Source organism: Daphnia carinata, chromosome 2 (assembly GCF_022539665.2).
Source record: "Daphnia carinata strain CSIRO-1 chromosome 2, CSIRO_AGI_Dcar_HiC_V3, whole genome shotgun sequence".
NCBI classification, from domain to species: Eukaryota; Metazoa; Arthropoda; class Branchiopoda; order Diplostraca; family Daphniidae; genus Daphnia; species Daphnia carinata.
Genome location: NC_081332.1, coordinates 2,645,577 through 2,662,286, shown reverse-complemented (window position 1 = coordinate 2,662,286; position 16,710 = coordinate 2,645,577). Strand labels below are relative to the sequence as shown.

Genomic DNA, 16,710 nt, shown 5'->3' with positions numbered 1-16,710 from the left:
AAACAATTACTTATCAACGGCTAGGAATTCGGAATTGCAACTTGTCAGCTAACGCACATTTTAAAATAATGGCAACATTGTCTTTTTCGAAACGAGCACTTTCAAACCAAACGGCTGATCGAATGGTCCATGTCTATGACAGTTGAGGTAACACAGAATCTTTGCTATTGTCCATAATAAAAAGTTAAACCTAAGGTTGGTTTGCTCACAAATTAGCATTAAGCAATGGGAAACATTGCGAGTTATTTTTCCGAAAATATAACGTTGGAGGGGCCCGTATTCGGTCAAACCAGCCAAGAAAAACCTACCGAAGTTAGCAATGAAACACCAACACGTTGTACCAAATTGGTGCCAGGGAATCAGCTATTTGACCCTAGATCGCCAACGTTTGACATTGATCGTACACCAATCGTGGTAAGTCCATTTATTTCTTTATCAAACAATTAAGAAAACTGAGAGACTTTTTAATTTAATTTAATTTTCAGTTTGAAGTGGAAAGTGAAGATGAGAGACAAGAGGATCCAAGATCACCGTCATTTGGAATAACCCGAACCCCAGTGATCCCTGTTTGTGTGGATGTCAATATGAAAGCTGTATATGAAAAGGAGAGAGAAGACTTGATCCAGGTCCTCAATTTTGCAGACTTGGACTGTCTTTCTCTCTCCAACATAGAAGAAGACGCTTCATTGATCAGTGAAGAACCTCCTACTGCCTCTGCCACAATTGATGATGCAGTTGCTGCTCCTGTTGACACTGATACTACCCCATCATATACAGAAGAAACTTATGATTTTTCTTCTTTTGTCATCACGTCGTCTAGCACACCAAGGTCAAGTCCAGTCAAGCCTTCGGGTAAACCCAAGCGCCCGGTCAACACCAATAATGTTGTCACTGTCGATGAAAATTGTTTCGGGAAGAGCAACAGTCCGATGAATGGAGGTAATTCCCTGTTGGGTCGACCTCGAGTTCCTTTTGGTGATGTCAATCGACCGGTATTGGCCTCGCCTCGTCTGCAGTTGCAAAACAAACAAAGGCGTGTTGTGCGAACCGGAATCCTTCAACATCAACAACGGTACAGCAACAAAAACGAATAAAATTTTAAATTTTAACTCCGAAACAAAACCTCTTTTATTTTCAACCCCCTTCTGATCGCAGCGTGTCGAATATGCACAAGAAAAAATAAAATAAAAATTTTAACTCCATCGTTTATATATTTCAACTATTTATCCACAAGGTGATTCCTACACACCGTCACGAAGTTTGGTTTTCCAACTTAAGACAATTTAAACAACAACCCCTTGTCTCCCATTTCGGCGTTGAATCCCTTGGCGTATTTGTTGCCCGGTGCCTAAAGGGGATTGAAAAAGGTTAGTGATTTAATTATTTATCAAGTTTGCAAACCAATCTTTAATTAACACATTACCTCTTCCATGACAACGTCGCGGATTTTGTTATCTGTGCCAGTAATGGCAACCTCAGGACAGTTAACTGGTGGTACGTTCAGGTGAGCGAGAAGATAGTTCTGAGAGTGGGTAAAACTGATATTGAAAAAACAAAACACATCCATGTTGTTATGGGTCGAATGGGAGAATCATCAATATGTAAACTTACACTTGACGATTATTGTTCCAGTCCCACTTATCGTAGCACCTCCAGTCCTTCATCTTTGCATCATATATACCATACTGGTCGAAATTTACACGTTCAATGTCCTCAACAACGATTTCCGTATCTGCTGGCTTCGTCCAATCGTAAACTAAAACTTCGGCATGTGTGCTGTTTCAACAACAAAAATGTTTTTAAGGCCAAATAGGAAGTTGGAGTACCCACAAACTGAATGACAGGTATACCTTATATCCTTCAAGAAGTCTTTTTTGTAGGAATCGACCAAGCTCTGGAGGTATTCCGGAGTGGCCATTTTTGAATCCTTTTCGTACGGTCTATTCCTCGCCTCAATTTTGCGTTTAGTTTCGGTAACAGGTACGTCTAGATAGATGACCAAATGAGGGCGCCAAAGGGCGAATAGTGCATTGTTTCTGACACTATGATAATAGTTGTACACTGTATAAAACGCGGAGTAAATTATCTTTCGTTATTCGTCGGTTAAAATGGAATGCACAAATTTTTTTACCATTTTTGCTGACGATGCCTACTTCAGCCATAGCAGTGATGTAAACCAAATCACTGTACGGAGAACGATCCATGACAACTCCTTGCCCTGTATTCAAAATATGGGCAAGGGCTTCCAAATAGCGTTTGTAACGAAGGCCGAACTTCGTCAACTGGAAACGAGCAGCTTTGGAGCCATTTAGTCGCAGTGGATCCTTGAGAAAATCATTCTCATCATAGCTTTTACAAGACTCTGGTAATTGGTCGTCCAATTGTCGTAAATCATATCCATAATCATTAATGTAGGTTTCAGCTACTGTGGGTGATGGAAAATAGGCCATGCCCAAATCATCAGCCAATTCTTTTGCCAGAACACCTTTCCCAGCTGAAGGTGGACCTTCAACAACAATCAGTTTGGAATTTTCATCTAATCGGCTAGTGGTAGGATCAAACAAAGCACGAAAAAAGTTATATCGTTTCTCCTTATATGGAAATGGGGGAGGTTTGTTAACAGGAGGCAATCCTTCTCTCATAGCTTTGCTGGTTATACAGCGGTTTGCAATGGTGATGACACATTGCTGTTGTTTCTTTGCAACAAATATAACACTCCCACACAATTTCGGTGAAGATACTCGGCAGCTGCTGAAGAAGACCATCTTTCAATTCAATTCAATTGAATTTTTTGGAGACCAAGGTTAAACACTGCAAAAAAAAAATACATCTATAATAGGCGGGAAAATGCTGTCACCACTAATTATCTAAGACGAAATAAACATAAAATGAAATGCAAAATAAATAAAAAAATTAATAACAGTACAAAACTGGACCCAATTCTATTGGAAGTGCGGAATCCAGTGAAAAATAATTAGTTTCAAAAAATTAAAGGAAGTTCGAAGGACTAGTTCATATTACGCTTAAGGCTGCTACCTTCGTAGAAACAAACTGTTCTTAACGTAATTACGCTATCATAACAATATTGGAGAATATTTTACCAGACGGCCATGTAAAATGTCTCTTCACTGCCGACAACGTTGCCTTTGGTAAAACGAGCGCAATTTTCATTTACCATAACTTGACCAAAGTGTAGAACCACACTTTGAAAATTATTTCATTAAAATACAATCCTGAAAAAAGAAATTCACGGAAGTTATCTAGTAATCCAAAATAAATTGGTTGTGCGTGACAGGAGAATTGGTTTCAGTCTTTTAAACAAATTCCAATATGGCGACAGTCCGCACGCAAATCAACTTTTGCCGTCGATTACTGTTTTGTAATAGGTTTTCCAAGGTCGCTTTCCCATCATTCTCCTCTCAGGCCACAGATCTCAAGGTGAATAACTAGTAAAGTTTCAGCACTGAATGTTCTAAATTAATAATGCATGTATACTTGCCCTGTCATTAGAAAGGTAAAGGCCTCATATTGGGAGGCTATTCTTCAACGAACACCGAAAACGACGTTGGTTCCACGAAAGATTTCATTTGGACGGAGGCGGCCAAAAGTTTCAACGATCAAGTGGCCAATCGCCTAAACGATGCGTTGAACTGGTAAGCAGATTCAGTGTTTAAGAATAATCTGGAATGTCATCTTTAGTCGTGCAATCGAGCTAATCTGACCTGAAATTCTTTTTTCTGGTGACAACAATCAGAGTGGCTGACTTGTTTGTGATGTGTTTCAGGTCAGATCAGCTGTGAATGTGACAGACGGAAGAGAGATGGCAGCCAGAGGGGTAAAGAGGGGTCCCCAGTCGCTGCTCTATGGGGGAGTGAAGGACACCTACGAGGACAGAGACAGTGATCTTCTCTGCCCTATCTGCTTGGATATGATGTCGGAACCGTACGTGACGACGTGCGGCCACAGCTTTTGTCACGGATGCATCATCAGAAGCCTGGAGTTAGCCAGCAAGTGTCCTAAATGTGGTGGGCCGCTCGACAACAGTGGTCGCAATCCATCCGTTTTCCCCAACGTAACTCTGAATGCCTTAATAGCCAAAGAGAAGAAGAGAGTCGCCGGTAGTCAAGATGGAAACCTTGTGTTGAAAGATTTCACTACGTTGTTAGACAAACGGGAATGGCACCCGTCAGAACTCGTTCGTATGCAAGAAGTTCTGCTGCGTAAGCAATGCGACGTTGATGCTGAACGAAAGTTGACTGAGGCGAAACTACTTGGTGAATTCCTGGAACAACTCAAAGCAAAAAAAAACAATGAGTTGAGGAATGTCCAGCAAGAGCTAGAAGTACTTGACAAGGACTTGCAAACGGCGCAAACCCTGTATCCAGGCAAGGAGTTGGCAAAAGAGAAGGAAGAAAATAATGAAGAGAAAATGCAATTTAACGAAACAGCTTTCAATTCCACTCTCACTCCTACCCCATTAAGCATCGCTCAGCGTCGAGTGCGAATGCACCAACATTTTGAAGATTTGGAAGAGAAATATTGGGCTTTGCGGAATAACAGTTTCGGTGGGGATGGCGAGGAAAGGGAAAGTTTACTTGATTTCCAATCTAATTTGAATCAACTCACACGATGGAGCAAACTGAGGCCTCTAGCGAATCTGAGCTACGGAAGCGAACTGCTCAACACGGCGCACATCGTCAGTTCGATCGAATTCGATCGAGACGCGGACTTTTTCGCCATTGCCGGCGTGACGAAGCGAATCAAAGTCTACGACTACGCGGTGGTCGTCCGCGACGCCGTCGACCTTCATTACCCGGTCATGGAAATGGTGGCCGGCTCCAAGATCTCGTGCATCTCGTGGAGCGCTTACCACAAGTCGGTGCTGTGCAGCTCCGACTACGAAGGCAGCGTCTCGGTCTGGGACGCTTCCGTCGGCACTCGCCTTCGCGTCTTTCAAGAGCACGAGAAACGATGCTGGAGCGTCGATTTCAATCGGATGGACAGTCACCTGATGGCCAGCGGCAGCGACGATTCTCGGGTCAAGATCTGGAGTCTCAATGCGGAACATTCAGTGGCGACTTTGGAGGCTAAAGCCAACGTTTGCTGCGTCAAATTCAATCCTTACTCGCGCTACTGCCTGGCGTACGGCGCGGCGGATCATTGCGTCCACTACGTGGATTTGCGGCAACCCAAGGAACCGCTTCGGGTGTTTAAAGGCCACCGCAAGGCCGTGTCGTATGTCAAGTTCCTCAGCGACCGAGAACTGGTGTCGGCCAGCACGGACAGCCAACTGAAACTGTGGTCAGTGGACGACAACGTCTCATATCGTTCATTCCGCGGACATACGAATGAGAAGAATTTTGTTGGCCTGTCAACAACGGACGGCAGCAAAGACGATCGACGTGATTTAATTGCTTGCGGTTCGGAAAACAATGCCCTTTATCTTTACTCAAAGGGTTTGAGCCAGCCTTTACTTCACTATCGTTTCGACGTGGTTAAAAGTGCTTTACTGGTCGATAAAGAACGCGCCGAACAAGAGGAAAGTGCTGAGTTTGTTTCGGCCGTGTGCTGGAAACCCGACTCGAATGTCATTGTCGCTGCCAACAGCCAGGGAACGATCAAGATTCTCGAACTGGTTTAGGATCAATTTTTTTTTCGTGAAATTCCGTCATCGATCGATCGCCACGACTTGTTTTCATTTGTCCATTTTACATAGTGAGCTGTGACTTGTGTATGTGTTCTGCCAAAAAGTGATTCCCGTATTGTGCCTCCTATTGATCAAGCATTTTCATGTTACAATACAGTTCTGACTTTTTTCTTGTGACTCATTAGATGTTAAATTTTTTTTTTTGTATTCACCAACTTTGATTTCCTTATCCTTTTCCTCTGTTCCATCCCGATGCAGGAGCGGAGTGCCAAAGAAGGGCAAAGCCAGAGTGCTGTACGGACTCGATCGTGAATTTCCAGCTGTAGCCGTCGTCAATTTGGGCCCGAATCCTTCAAACCATGCAGCTATTTTTCAAAAAGATAATGTTTTGGAAGAAAGAGATACGGCCAGAGAAAATCTAAGATGCGGCATTGCAGGCATTTGCTTTATTTATTTATATTTTCTTGGATTTTCGTGTAATCATTGAATTAATGTCTGCAGCTGGTTTAAAAGCTCTGCGTGATGTTGGCGTGGATGTTGTGTCCGTTGATCCGTGTGGTGACGCCGAGTGCGCCGCCGAAAGTGCCTCGCTGACTCGCTGGCAGTTTCAAGATTTGAAAGGCGCCGCTAAACGCAAACCCGATATTGAAGTAATTTTGCACGGCAGTGATGAAATCGGGTTAGATTCCATAACTTTGTTTCGTTGAGAATTGTTTCTATTTATTATTTTTACTAAAGAGAAGCCAAGTGGGAGACTGGTTTGACAAAAGCTGCTGGGCAGAATTTAGCCAGATGGTTGATGGAAATGCCATCGAATCATATGACACCTACCATTTTTGCCCGTCATGCAGTCGATTTGCTTAGTCGTGCAGGAGGCAACGGAGTAGCAATTAATGTAGAAGCTCACGATGAAGCATGGGCTTCCAATCAAGGAATGAATTCTTTTTTAGCTGTCGCCCAAGGTTCCAGAGAGCCACCTGTCTTTCTCGAAATCACCTACAATAATTTGCCAGGCAAAGAGAAGCCGATCGTCATTGTTGGTAATTACATCATTACTTCAAAGTCTCATCAGTCAACCTTCTCTTTAATTTCGGCAGGCAAAGGAGTCACCTTCGATACAGGTGGTATTAGCATCAAACCAGCAGCCAACATGGATAAAATGCGTGGAGATATGGGTGGGGCTGCCTGCACCCTTGCCACAATTTTGACAGCTGCTAAGCTCAATCTACCTCTGTACATCAAAGGTCCGCCATATCATTACGAATTAGTTTATCAGTTGTTTAACAGTACCTTGAAATTCAAAATGTATAGGGTTAATTCCATTGACTGAAAATATGCCGGGTGGCAAGGCCATCAAACCTGGCGATGTCGTGAAAGCCATGAATGGCAAAACGATCCAAATCGATAATACGGATGCAGAAGGTCGACTTATTCTGGCCGATGCCCTCGCGTATGCTCAACAGTATCAGCCCAATCTCGTATTGGATGTTGCCACGCTGACAGGTGCCGTTGGTATACGTTACATCCTTTTATTGACAAGATCTATTTCTTTTGTTGGCATGTTTAGGTGCAATCAATGTTGCTCTTGGCAGCTCAGCAGCTGGAGTTTTCACCAACTCTAACGCCTTATGGCACCTGGTTCATCAGTCTGCTTTCATCACAGGCGATAGGGTATGGCGAATGCCTTTGTGGAAGCACTTTCAAGCCGCACTAGGTAAAACTTTCTTCAATTTCATGGGTAAAGCTAATCGTCGAAGAGGCTGAAGGTTTTCATTATAACACTAGAATCACAGCTCGCGGATTTAAATAACGTCGGCAAAACTGGAGCTGGAGGTTCATGCAGTGCCGCAGCTTTCCTTAAGGTAACTCTCTCGATTCATTACTTTTTCCGTGAATTTATATGAAAAACGTACATTTATTTTCGGCCGAACAGGAATTCACTGATGCACCTCACTGGATGCATCTTGATATCGCAGGTGTTGGTGGGAGTTGTCGACGGCTCTGATGTGCCTTACTTGGCTAAAGGTATGAATTGGGAAAAAGAATATTTATTTCTTGACAAGAAAAATAAATCTATTGGATCCTTTAGGAATGACAGGAAGACCGACGCGTACGTTAATTGAAGTTCTAAGCCGCATTAGTCAGAGCGAGGATTTCCAAAAGATGTTTTAAATTCACTTCAGTACAGCATTCAGGAAATAAACATGAGAATTTTTCTTTACAGCTTGTAATGCTATCTATGTTGAAATGGCATTGTATTGCCAGGTTGCTGCTGTTGAGGAGCAGGTGCTCCTTCACTGAGGATGGGAGTTGCACTAGCAGCCACAGGTCCCGGTTGTGGCTCACCCAACATATTTAACCATATTGAAATTTTTTCATGATGCTTTTTGATAAGTTCATCTTTCCTGGCCAACTCCTGTTTGAGTTCTGTGCAATCCTGCCAACGGATAAGCTTGATTCAGCATAATTTGGCAAAATGGTGACAGTTGATTATACCTCTTTGACAAGCTGTTCTGGTTTCAGAACAGATATCTGCATGCGCCTTTGAAGGAAAAATGTTTCCAGTTGCTTGGCTACTTCAATGAACTTCGCAACGTTCTGTTCGGCATCTGTACGTAATTCTTCTTTATTATCCTGAGTGTGCGATAAGCCATCTTCCTTGGTGAAACCGCTGATGATACCCTACGTTGAATTGACTTATTACAAAGCTACAGGCTTTTTTCTAATCTACTGAAAAAGAGTTTACCTGGAATGCTTCTTCAAAGTCATCGACAAGGTTTGTGTTGTGAGATAACAAATTTGAGTGAGAGTCAGTCGCCATCGTTGTTTACTTTTGATCCTTGTACGACGTTGCCAGAGAATTCTTAAAAGGAACTAGTTTGGCACTGCCATCTAGAATCATACTAAGATACTGCTATCGCTGTCTGCCCAAGTAATGGGCAGGGTGCAGAGATTCTCAACACGACAGTTTTCGAAACTACTCAATGCAACCATCTTTGTGGTGCATTAGATAATTTAGTAAAGATCGTGGAAGAAACTCAGTACAGGGACAACGCATATTTTGTCGAACAATTAAAGTTGTTAATGTAGCTTTACATTTCTTTATCTGAGAAAATTCTGGACATTCTGTGTAGTAGTCGATAGAGAATATGAAAGTTTTATCGGTAGCTCCACCAAGGTATGGGAGATATCCTATACCTTGGCGCCATTCTGAAAAACGTGGTTGGGCACGATAGGACTGCGGCAATACGTGCTTCCATGAAAAGGTAATTTACTTCGTATCTTATACAAACAGGTATGATGTTTAATAATAGTGGCCCAGCTTCTTAAGGAATAATTTAGTTTGCTTAACTTTTGATGACTTTCCTGGTCAAAAGAACGCGATAACCTGACCGAACTCCAATGCAAATCTAAAAAAAAAAAACAATAAAAAAATAAGTTTAAAGGAATAATAATTAAAACCTTTTTTAGTAACAACTCTCCAATGTTACATAATCAAGAAATGGCCAAGAAATTTCTGTTTTTCCAATGACTTTTTTTTAAATTTGTTCAAGGAAAAAAGAAAAAAGACCACATATGTAAAAGATGTATACCCTGGTTGGAAAGGAGAACAACCATCCACGAAAATTGTTCATCAAGACGGCCTATCTATTCAAGGTGAATGCGTAAATGTAAGGTTTCGTTTATCCTTGAAAGCTAATGTAAATTTTCGCCAGGCAACTTTTCGATTTTACATAACTAGTCCATTACTGGCTCAGGCGGCCATAAGAGTTTTTCAAAGACTAATATGCCGGTTCGGGAGAAGACGGCAAAGAGAAAGGAGAAAATCCACAGTACTTGCTTTTACCGCTCAGGGCGAAAGAATGGAATCATTAGGGTCATGTTACTCTCATACACGAATCGTCAGAGGTGATAAAAGGAAACCGTCAACGATTTTTCAAGCATCATTTCTTTGTCTTCAGGCCTCGACAACACTCCAATAGTTGTGCTCCTGTGAGTATCTCATCTTTTATTTACCATGGCTACCACGAAAACTAGGAAAAACATACCACCATTCAAGAACTGGCCGAAAGTAGCTCCACAGGTAAGAATTTTCGGTATTTTTAATCCAATAAGCAATAGACAAATTTAGCCGTGTTTCCCAAAATTAGCTATTCTTCTGTGAAATCTATGTTGGTTTTCAATAGAAGCATTACGCATAGAAAGTGCGACAATAACTAAACTAAATATCCTGTCGAACAGTAGTTGCTTTAGATCCTTTATCGGTTGAATTGGGCAACCGGCCCTATTTAAAATGCGATGAAAACGTGGGGTGTGTTCGGAAACCCGAGAAAAAATGAAAAGAGAAAAGAAACGTGGGTCTGAAAACGTGGAGAATTCGTTTTCAATGGAAAGAAAGTACAAAGTTATTGACCTTATGTCCATAAACGGTGACGTTTTCTCTTCTTTTATCCCTTTCGTGATTCAGATTATTTGTGCGACATCAGCTTCATGGGCCATGTTAAGTACCGGACTCGTTCGCGGATGGTAATTTATAACAATACAACTTTCTACTTTCATTGTTTCACTTTTTGTCGTGTTCATTTACAAACTGGTGTTTGTTGGTGTAACGCAATTACAGGAGTTCATCAGCTATCCCGCAGCTGACGTCACCAAATAATGAAACGCTGTATCTCGAACAAAATGAGGCTGCTTGGCTAAGTATTGATATATAATTCCCCTCTTTGATTATTTCATATTATTTTAATTGAAAAAAATCTGGAAATTTTTCGTAGCATCATTGCCACCACTGTGCGCCATTTTTGGGAGCTTGCTGATTGCATTTCCTATGGAATTATATGGTCGTCGGATGACATTGGCCAGCCTCTCAATACCTTACGTCCTTGGGTTTTACCTTATGGGATTATCTTATTACCTCCATTCGGCCGCAGTTCTCTTCGTTGGTCGTGTCATCACTGGCTTGATAACCGGAGCATCATCACCCACATCTCAGATTTACGTAACTGAATTTCACTAAATCTGCGTTTCCTTCATAAGAGATAAACAAGCGTTTATTTGTTAATTATAGGTGAGCGAATGCTCTTCGCCAAGGGTGCGAGGAGCCTTGGGCTCCTTTACATCGACTTTTATTTCGTTTGGTATCTTAATCGCCTACATTGTCGGAGCGCTTGTCGAATGGCAAATTATGTGTTTCGTCATTGGATCCCTGCCAATTGTCTTGGGCCTAGCAATGGTAAACCAAACATAATTTGGCCGTTGAAGTGTTATGTTGCATTGACAGCGGATGCGATAAGCCTTTAGTTTGTATTCATGCTCATCTTTTTTTGACCTTGTTCTATTTGTTTCAACACCTGTCATAGCTTATGATGCCGGAAACACCTTCCTGGCTCGTTTCTCATAATCGTGAATCTCAGGCCAAGGACGCACTTCAGCAACTTCGTGGCAAGTAAGTCCTTTACTTACGTTGACGTTCCTTTTTGCTTACATAACGTAAATGAACCATCTGAACATATTACCACTTAACCTTAAATGATTCTCATTTTCAATCCCTGATGTTGTTTTCAGGTATACAAATATCGAGTCGGAATTCCAGCGCATCAAAACCAATGTCGACTCGCAATTACCCAATGCCAGCTATTCCAAAATACTGACCAGCGGCCATTTAATAAAGCCACTACTGATTTCATTAGCGCTCATGTTCTTCCAACAATTCAGTGGTATAAACGCCATTGTCTTTTACTCTGCAAGCGTTTTCCAGGAAGCAGGCAGTACCTTGGATCGTTTTTCAGCCAGCATAGTAATCGGTGTTGTGCAAATGGTTTTCACGATGATGTCTGTTTTTTTGGTAGGTCTTGCCGTTACCATCTTTTCTGTGGCACCACTAAAACTTAAGATTTTTCGTCTTATTTTCCGTAGGTGGACCGTATTGGACGTCGTATATTACTGATAATCTCCGGAGTTTGTATGGCAGTCTCGCTAAGTGGATTGAGTGCCTTTCTTTATCTGAAAAGCGCCTGGGAAGAGTTATCTATTGTCGACGAAAGCACCGTGGCAGAGTCATCTGTATTTGAGGAATTGGGCTGGCTCCCTTTGCTGTGCCTCATGTCTTTCATCATTGCATACTCTATCGGTTTCGGCGCTGTACCTCAGTTAATAATGGGCGAACTATTTCCGCTGGAATACCGTCATCGATTGGGTACCATCTCTGCATCGTTCAGTCTGTGCTGCACTTTCATAGTAGTACGAGCTTTTCCTGAGATGGCCGCCACCATGGGGCTAGGTGGTGTTTACGGTCTTTATGCAGCTTGTTGTCTGATGGCTGTCGTATTTGTTGCATTTTTTCTACCAGAAACTAAAGGTAAAACATTGGAAGAAATCAGCCAATTCTTTGGTCAGGCAACAGCCAAAGAAATAACTTCTTGCCCGTTCATTCTAATTAAACCCAAAGGGGATCCTCATGCCCTTCTTAGTAAGCCAATGCCAAAAAGTAATGTGCCTACCCAACCAAATTAGAAAAAAATTAACCATTTTTGTTTTCGCCTATTAGCTCACTATTAATTACAACGTGTGGTGTTTTCGTAAACTTCTTTTCACATTTACAAAACACATACGTAAGCGCCTTGTCATAGTCAATCGACTATTTCTGTGTTATTTAGCAGATTGGAAAATACTTGTTAGATTTTTAAATAGATGTTGTATATTCTGTTTTGTTGGAAAGAAGAACACGAGACAATCGCTACCATTGAAGACTGAAGTAACCGAACACTTTTCTTCCGAGTTCTACAGGTTCAACCGTTCATGTTCAATCCTCCCGTTGACTACCATTTTCACTTGCAAATAACAAATAAAACGACTTTGGATTTAGTGATGGATACAGCTTGGATTAAAACGCGTTTAAGGTAATTGGAAATCTAAAAAAATTATGTTAATGTTAGGGTGATTCTTGTAAAATGGAACCTATGAGGTTATACGTTGCGCGGAACGTTCATATCCATCGGCTGCATTATTACAGTTGTAGTGGTTTTCAACACGTGGTGATACGTGAACCGTTATTCGCGTGTCATGTCCCTGCTCATGTTAAGGCAATCGCAGATATATTAAAGAAACTGTTTATCATTGGAATGAACCGTAATAACGAGCTATTCGCAACATGGACATAGAGTTCTATGCCTGAGCCTATAATGGCACTCATAGAATTGCTTCATGTCAGAGCCTTGTTATGTGCTTCTAACATCAATATTGTTAGTTGTTACTGGCTGGTAAATACTATGTTCCTTTAATTTGCATATATGTATCATTTTTACTATATTTGAAAGTTACATATCTATTACTATTCTTCCCCTACCAGAAATATAGGCTCGATTGTAATAGTGTTGTATAGTCTGAACAGGATGGAGAAAAATATTTCTGGAAAGCCAACATCTACACATTTTGTGTTAGTATTGTTTATAATAGACCAATTTAGTATTTTGAATACTAGTATATCAAGCTGAATTTTACAGCCATTAAGTTAGCGTAACAATTGGCTATACAACTTTCACCTATTAACTTCTGTTATGAAATTGCAAGACTGTACCAAGTTTTTCTTAAATAACACCTTGTACTTTGTTACAGACATCCTTATTTTCATTTTCTAGAGGGATATCATGTGTGCACTAGTTTTGGATGGATGTCGAAATTGGATGAACAAGCAGAATGCCCTTACATTTACAAACTGCCCTTACTTTAAAGGATTTATCATCTGGTAACTAGTCCTATGGTGCATGAATTCTTCTTCTAACCTTAAAGTATGTTCTTACAGTTGCTTTTAACATATAAGGATGACACGTCGAAGCAACTGTCAATAAAATTGGGTTCGAATTCGCAAAGTACAGAATGAGTTGCTTGCGTAATCATGGTCGATTTTCAAGGATGCACGCCTGATGCAAACTGTGAGAGCACAAAGTCGAAAAAGCAAGTAGACTGCAGTTTCTTGCAGGGAAAGAAGAGGTACTGTGATTCCTTTAGCTACAGAATAGTAAACCACTTTGAGGGTTTATTCTCTTTATTATTACTATTGACTCAAACCATGATACGCCACAGCGTCCCTCGATAAGATTGCACAATTTACGCAGTATTCTCGAAGTGGCTGTGATACACTGTCCTGTATTAAAAAATGAAGGCTTTATGCAACCTTTGAAGAGGAAAAGTAAAAACGCGGGCAAAGTGCAGTTGCTCTTGGAGAAGGTTTGGAAATGATTAGCTTCACGTTAACGATGCAAGAGCGGAGTTGATAAAAACCACCGTTCACTGATGGCTGAAAAACCATTCACGATTTGACTCCGACTGCAAGAAGTACTGCAAGACGTTGCTCTACAGTACTATTGCCATCTGCAATCGGGAAGGAAATTACATTGGAGATAGTTATGAAGACCCGTAAGAATTTACCGCCATTCAAGAATTGGCAAAAAGTGGCTCCTCAAGTAAGTTACGCGTCAAAACAGTAAGCCGTGTCTTAAATTTGTTTTTTATCCCCTCTATCTATTACACCATATTTCCGCGCTAGGCACCCTGATGTTTAAGTTCTAATAGATTTTAGATAAGCTTGTTTTTTTCAGTGCTTCCTCTTCCCTAGGCAAATTAGCTCTACACGTGAATGTTCCCCGCTTGAAGAGACAGAGTGCTAAATTCTAAGTAAATAATTGAAATATTTTCATTGTGGTGGGCGAGAGGCACAAAGGGGTGAACAATAATTCGAGAAAGTCTGAAAGGCAAAGAAATCTACGATTTAATAAATGGGGGGAAAATGTAGAAAGTAGCTGGAATTTTCTGTCTTTTGTATGTAATTGTTTTCCTCTTGTATTGTCTTTGAAATTCAGATTGTTTGTGCGATATCAGCATCGTGGGCCATGCTTTGTACAGGTCTCGTTCGCGGATGGTAAACTAAAGCATTTAGAATTTGATTTATTTTATCTTATCTTATTTTCTTTTACAAACTTGTTTGCCTTTAACGTGGTGATAGGAGCTCGTCAGCTATCCCTCAACTGACGGTACAAAATAATGAAACATTGTACCTCGAACAAGAAGAAGCCGCTTGGATAAGTAATGACAAACATTGGAACTCCAGTGTACCCTAAATCTAAACATTCTAAATATCCTATATTCAGGCATTTAGCAATCATTGTCTTCAATATTCATATTTGTCTTTTGTTTCTCAACAGCTTCATTACCACCGCTATGCGCGATTTTTGGAAGCCTGCTGATTGCATTTCCTATGGAATTATATGGTCGTCGGATGACACTTGCCACCATCTCAATACCGTACATAATGGGATTTTACCTTATGGGATTGTCCTATTACCTGAAATCGACATCGCTTCTTTTCGTTGGTCGTATTATCACTGGCTTGTTAACTGGAGCCTCATCACCTACTTCGCAGATTTATGTAAAGTCCCCAGTTTATGCTTTTTCCCAACTTTGATACAATGGTTCTTTATCCACTGACTTATTACAGGTGAGCGAATGCTCCTCTCCGAGGATAAGAGGAGCTCTGGGTTCTTTTACGGCCACATTTCTTTCATTGGGCATAGTGATCGCCTACATCGTTGGAGCCTTTGTCGAGTGGCAAACTCTCTGTTTCCTAATCGGATCACTGCCAATCGTCTTGGGTCTAGCCATGGTAAAATTTACCATTACCTTTCAAAGTGTTTTCAGTTTCCCTCATAAGACATAAATCTCATATATTCTAACATGTAATCAATGGTGACCTGTGATTTCTTTCCCTGCTTGATTGAAAGTTTTTCATGCCGGAGACACCCTCCTGGCTTCTTGCCCACAACCAGGAACCACAGGCCGAGGTCGCGCTTCAGAAACTACGTGGAAAGTCGGTCGTCCACTTAGATTGAGTCCATCGGATTCTTCCAATCTAATTTCCTTTTTTATTTATTTCCTAATTTTATTTTGGTATGTACGACAAATTTCAGATATACTGACGTTGAACCGGAATTGCAACGCATGAAAACCAATGATAACTCACAAATGTCAGACGTGAGCTACGCCAAAATACTGACAAGCAGCCATTTGATGAAGCCGCTGTTCATCTCAATGGCGCTAATGTTCTTCCAACAATTTAGTGGCATTAACGCCGTTGTCTTTTACTCGGCCAGCATTTTTCAGGAGGCTGGTAGTAGCGTGGACCGATTTATGTCCAGCATTATGATTGGCATTGTGCAATTAGTTTTCACAATGATCTCAGCATTACTGGTAAGTTAGCCAAAGGTTTGCCGAAGCTTTTGTTCCTCACGTCATATTTGTCCATGTAAATTTTGTTTTTAGGTGGACCGATCTGGACGTCGATTGTTACTGATGATTTCGGGAACTTTTATGGCAATTTCACTCATTGGATTAAGTACCTTTGTTTATCTGAAAAACGCCTGGGAAGAGTTAAATGTCGTCGACGAAAGTAACTCATCAGGGTCGTTTGCGATCTCGGAATTGGGCTGGCTCCCTTTACTTTGCCTTATGTCTTTCATCATTGCATACTCTATCGGTTTCGGCGCTGTACCTCAGCTAATAATGGGCGAACTGTTTCCACTGGAATACCGTCATCGATTGGGTACAATATCTGCATCATTCGGTCTAAGCTGCACATTCATAGTAGTACGAACTTTTCCTGATATGGCAGCGACTATGGGGCTAGGCAGTGTTTACGGTCTCTATGCAGCTTGTTGCCTGACAGCTGTTTTGTTTGTTGCATTTTGTTTGCCAGAAACTAGAGGTAAAACATTGGAAGAAATCAACCAATTTTTTGGTCAGCCTACGTTAGAAGACATAGCAATGCAATCTTGCTTGGTCGACCGGAGAAATCCACCCCAGTCTTCGATTAATGGCTAACAGCGAAGCTTTAGCTCTTTTTTTTTTCAAGTATTAGAATTTTCAAATGTATGTTATTGTTTGTTTTGCAACTGTGGCTTCACATATATTTGTTTCTATGAGTTTTACGCGATGTTATGGTCATTGGTTGTTAAAGTGAATAAACAAGATCACTGAAAATAATTCTGAATTGTTAAACGTTCTTAAACGAG

The 16,710-nt window shown here is 41.1% G+C and overlaps 7 protein-coding genes across 9 annotated transcripts; 5 read left to right on the top strand and 2 right to left on the bottom strand.

The window, feature by feature from the left end:
- The first annotated feature begins 89 nt into the window (after positions 1-89).
- On the top strand, positions 90-1,197 carry LOC130701664 (uncharacterized). The gene is made up of 3 exons (XM_057523603.2): positions 90-147; positions 217-414; positions 486-1,197. The coding sequence occupies exons 2-3, from the start codon at positions 226-228 to the stop codon at positions 1,092-1,094; spliced, it is 798 nt and encodes a 265-aa protein (XP_057379586.1). The 5' UTR covers positions 90-147; positions 217-225; the 3' UTR covers positions 1,095-1,197.
- On the bottom strand, positions 1,192-3,183 carry LOC130701657 (NADH dehydrogenase [ubiquinone] 1 alpha subcomplex subunit 10, mitochondrial-like). 2 transcript variants are annotated; one of them, XM_057523594.1, is made up of 6 exons: positions 3,102-3,183; positions 2,132-2,811; positions 1,851-2,061; positions 1,612-1,776; positions 1,424-1,538; positions 1,192-1,348 (listed from the first exon to the last, which is right to left on the bottom strand). In XM_057523594.1, exons 2-6 carry the CDS (start codon positions 2,763-2,765, stop codon positions 1,274-1,276), a joined length of 1,200 nt encoding a protein of 399 aa, XP_057379577.1. In that variant the 5' UTR covers positions 2,766-2,811; positions 3,102-3,183; the 3' UTR covers positions 1,192-1,273. The 2 variants fall into 2 exon arrangements, with proteins under 2 accessions (XP_057379577.1, XP_057379578.1); XM_057523595.1 differs by having other exon boundaries at positions 3,037-3,129.
- Positions 3,184-3,278: 95 nt separating this feature from the next.
- Positions 3,279-7,868, top strand: LOC130701652 (cytosol aminopeptidase-like). The gene is given in 12 exon segments (XM_057523588.1): positions 3,279-3,438; positions 3,511-3,653; positions 5,906-6,084; positions 6,149-6,326; positions 6,386-6,687; positions 6,745-6,891; positions 6,959-7,150; positions 7,215-7,361; positions 7,433-7,509; positions 7,581-7,634; positions 7,636-7,672; positions 7,737-7,868. Coding segments are annotated over 12 exon segments (1,647 nt in total). The 5' UTR covers positions 3,279-3,330; the 3' UTR covers positions 7,820-7,868.
- LOC130701649 (E3 ubiquitin-protein ligase COP1-like) lies at positions 3,821-5,824 on the top strand. Its single transcript, XM_057523583.1, has one exon. It carries the CDS (start codon positions 3,821-3,823, stop codon positions 5,639-5,641), a length of 1,821 nt encoding a protein of 606 aa, XP_057379566.1. The 3' UTR covers positions 5,642-5,824.
- Positions 7,543-8,550, bottom strand: LOC130701668 (mediator of RNA polymerase II transcription subunit 28-like). Of its 2 annotated transcripts, XR_009004168.1 has the most exons (4): positions 8,394-8,550; positions 8,144-8,329; positions 7,762-8,084; positions 7,543-7,666 (listed from the first exon to the last, which is right to left on the bottom strand). XR_009004168.1 is itself a non-coding variant. In XM_057523606.1 (3 exons), exons 1-3 carry the CDS (start codon positions 8,466-8,468, stop codon positions 7,881-7,883), a joined length of 465 nt encoding a protein of 154 aa, XP_057379589.1. In that variant the 5' UTR covers positions 8,469-8,550; the 3' UTR covers positions 7,543-7,880. The 2 variants fall into 2 exon arrangements, 1 of the variants encoding a protein (XP_057379589.1); XM_057523606.1 differs by having other exon boundaries at positions 7,543-8,084.
- A 645-nt stretch (positions 8,551-9,195) lies between these two features.
- Positions 9,196-12,515, top strand: LOC130701653 (facilitated trehalose transporter Tret1-2 homolog). Its single transcript, XM_057523590.2, has 10 exons — positions 9,196-9,304; positions 9,364-9,556; positions 9,610-9,731; positions 10,116-10,174; positions 10,269-10,348; positions 10,423-10,646; positions 10,716-10,880; positions 11,008-11,093; positions 11,213-11,492; positions 11,564-12,515. The coding sequence occupies exons 3-10, from the start codon at positions 9,666-9,668 to the stop codon at positions 12,158-12,160; spliced, it is 1,557 nt and encodes a 518-aa protein (XP_057379573.1). The 5' UTR covers positions 9,196-9,304; positions 9,364-9,556; positions 9,610-9,665; the 3' UTR covers positions 12,161-12,515.
- A 1,367-nt stretch (positions 12,516-13,882) lies between these two features.
- LOC130701655 (facilitated trehalose transporter Tret1-2 homolog) lies at positions 13,883-16,621 on the top strand. The gene is made up of 8 exons (XM_057523592.2): positions 13,883-14,109; positions 14,506-14,564; positions 14,649-14,728; positions 14,848-15,071; positions 15,141-15,305; positions 15,424-15,509; positions 15,610-15,889; positions 15,962-16,621. The coding sequence occupies exons 1-8, from the start codon at positions 14,053-14,055 to the stop codon at positions 16,517-16,519; spliced, it is 1,509 nt and encodes a 502-aa protein (XP_057379575.1). The 5' UTR covers positions 13,883-14,052; the 3' UTR covers positions 16,520-16,621.
- Positions 16,622-16,710: the final 89 nt, after the last annotated feature.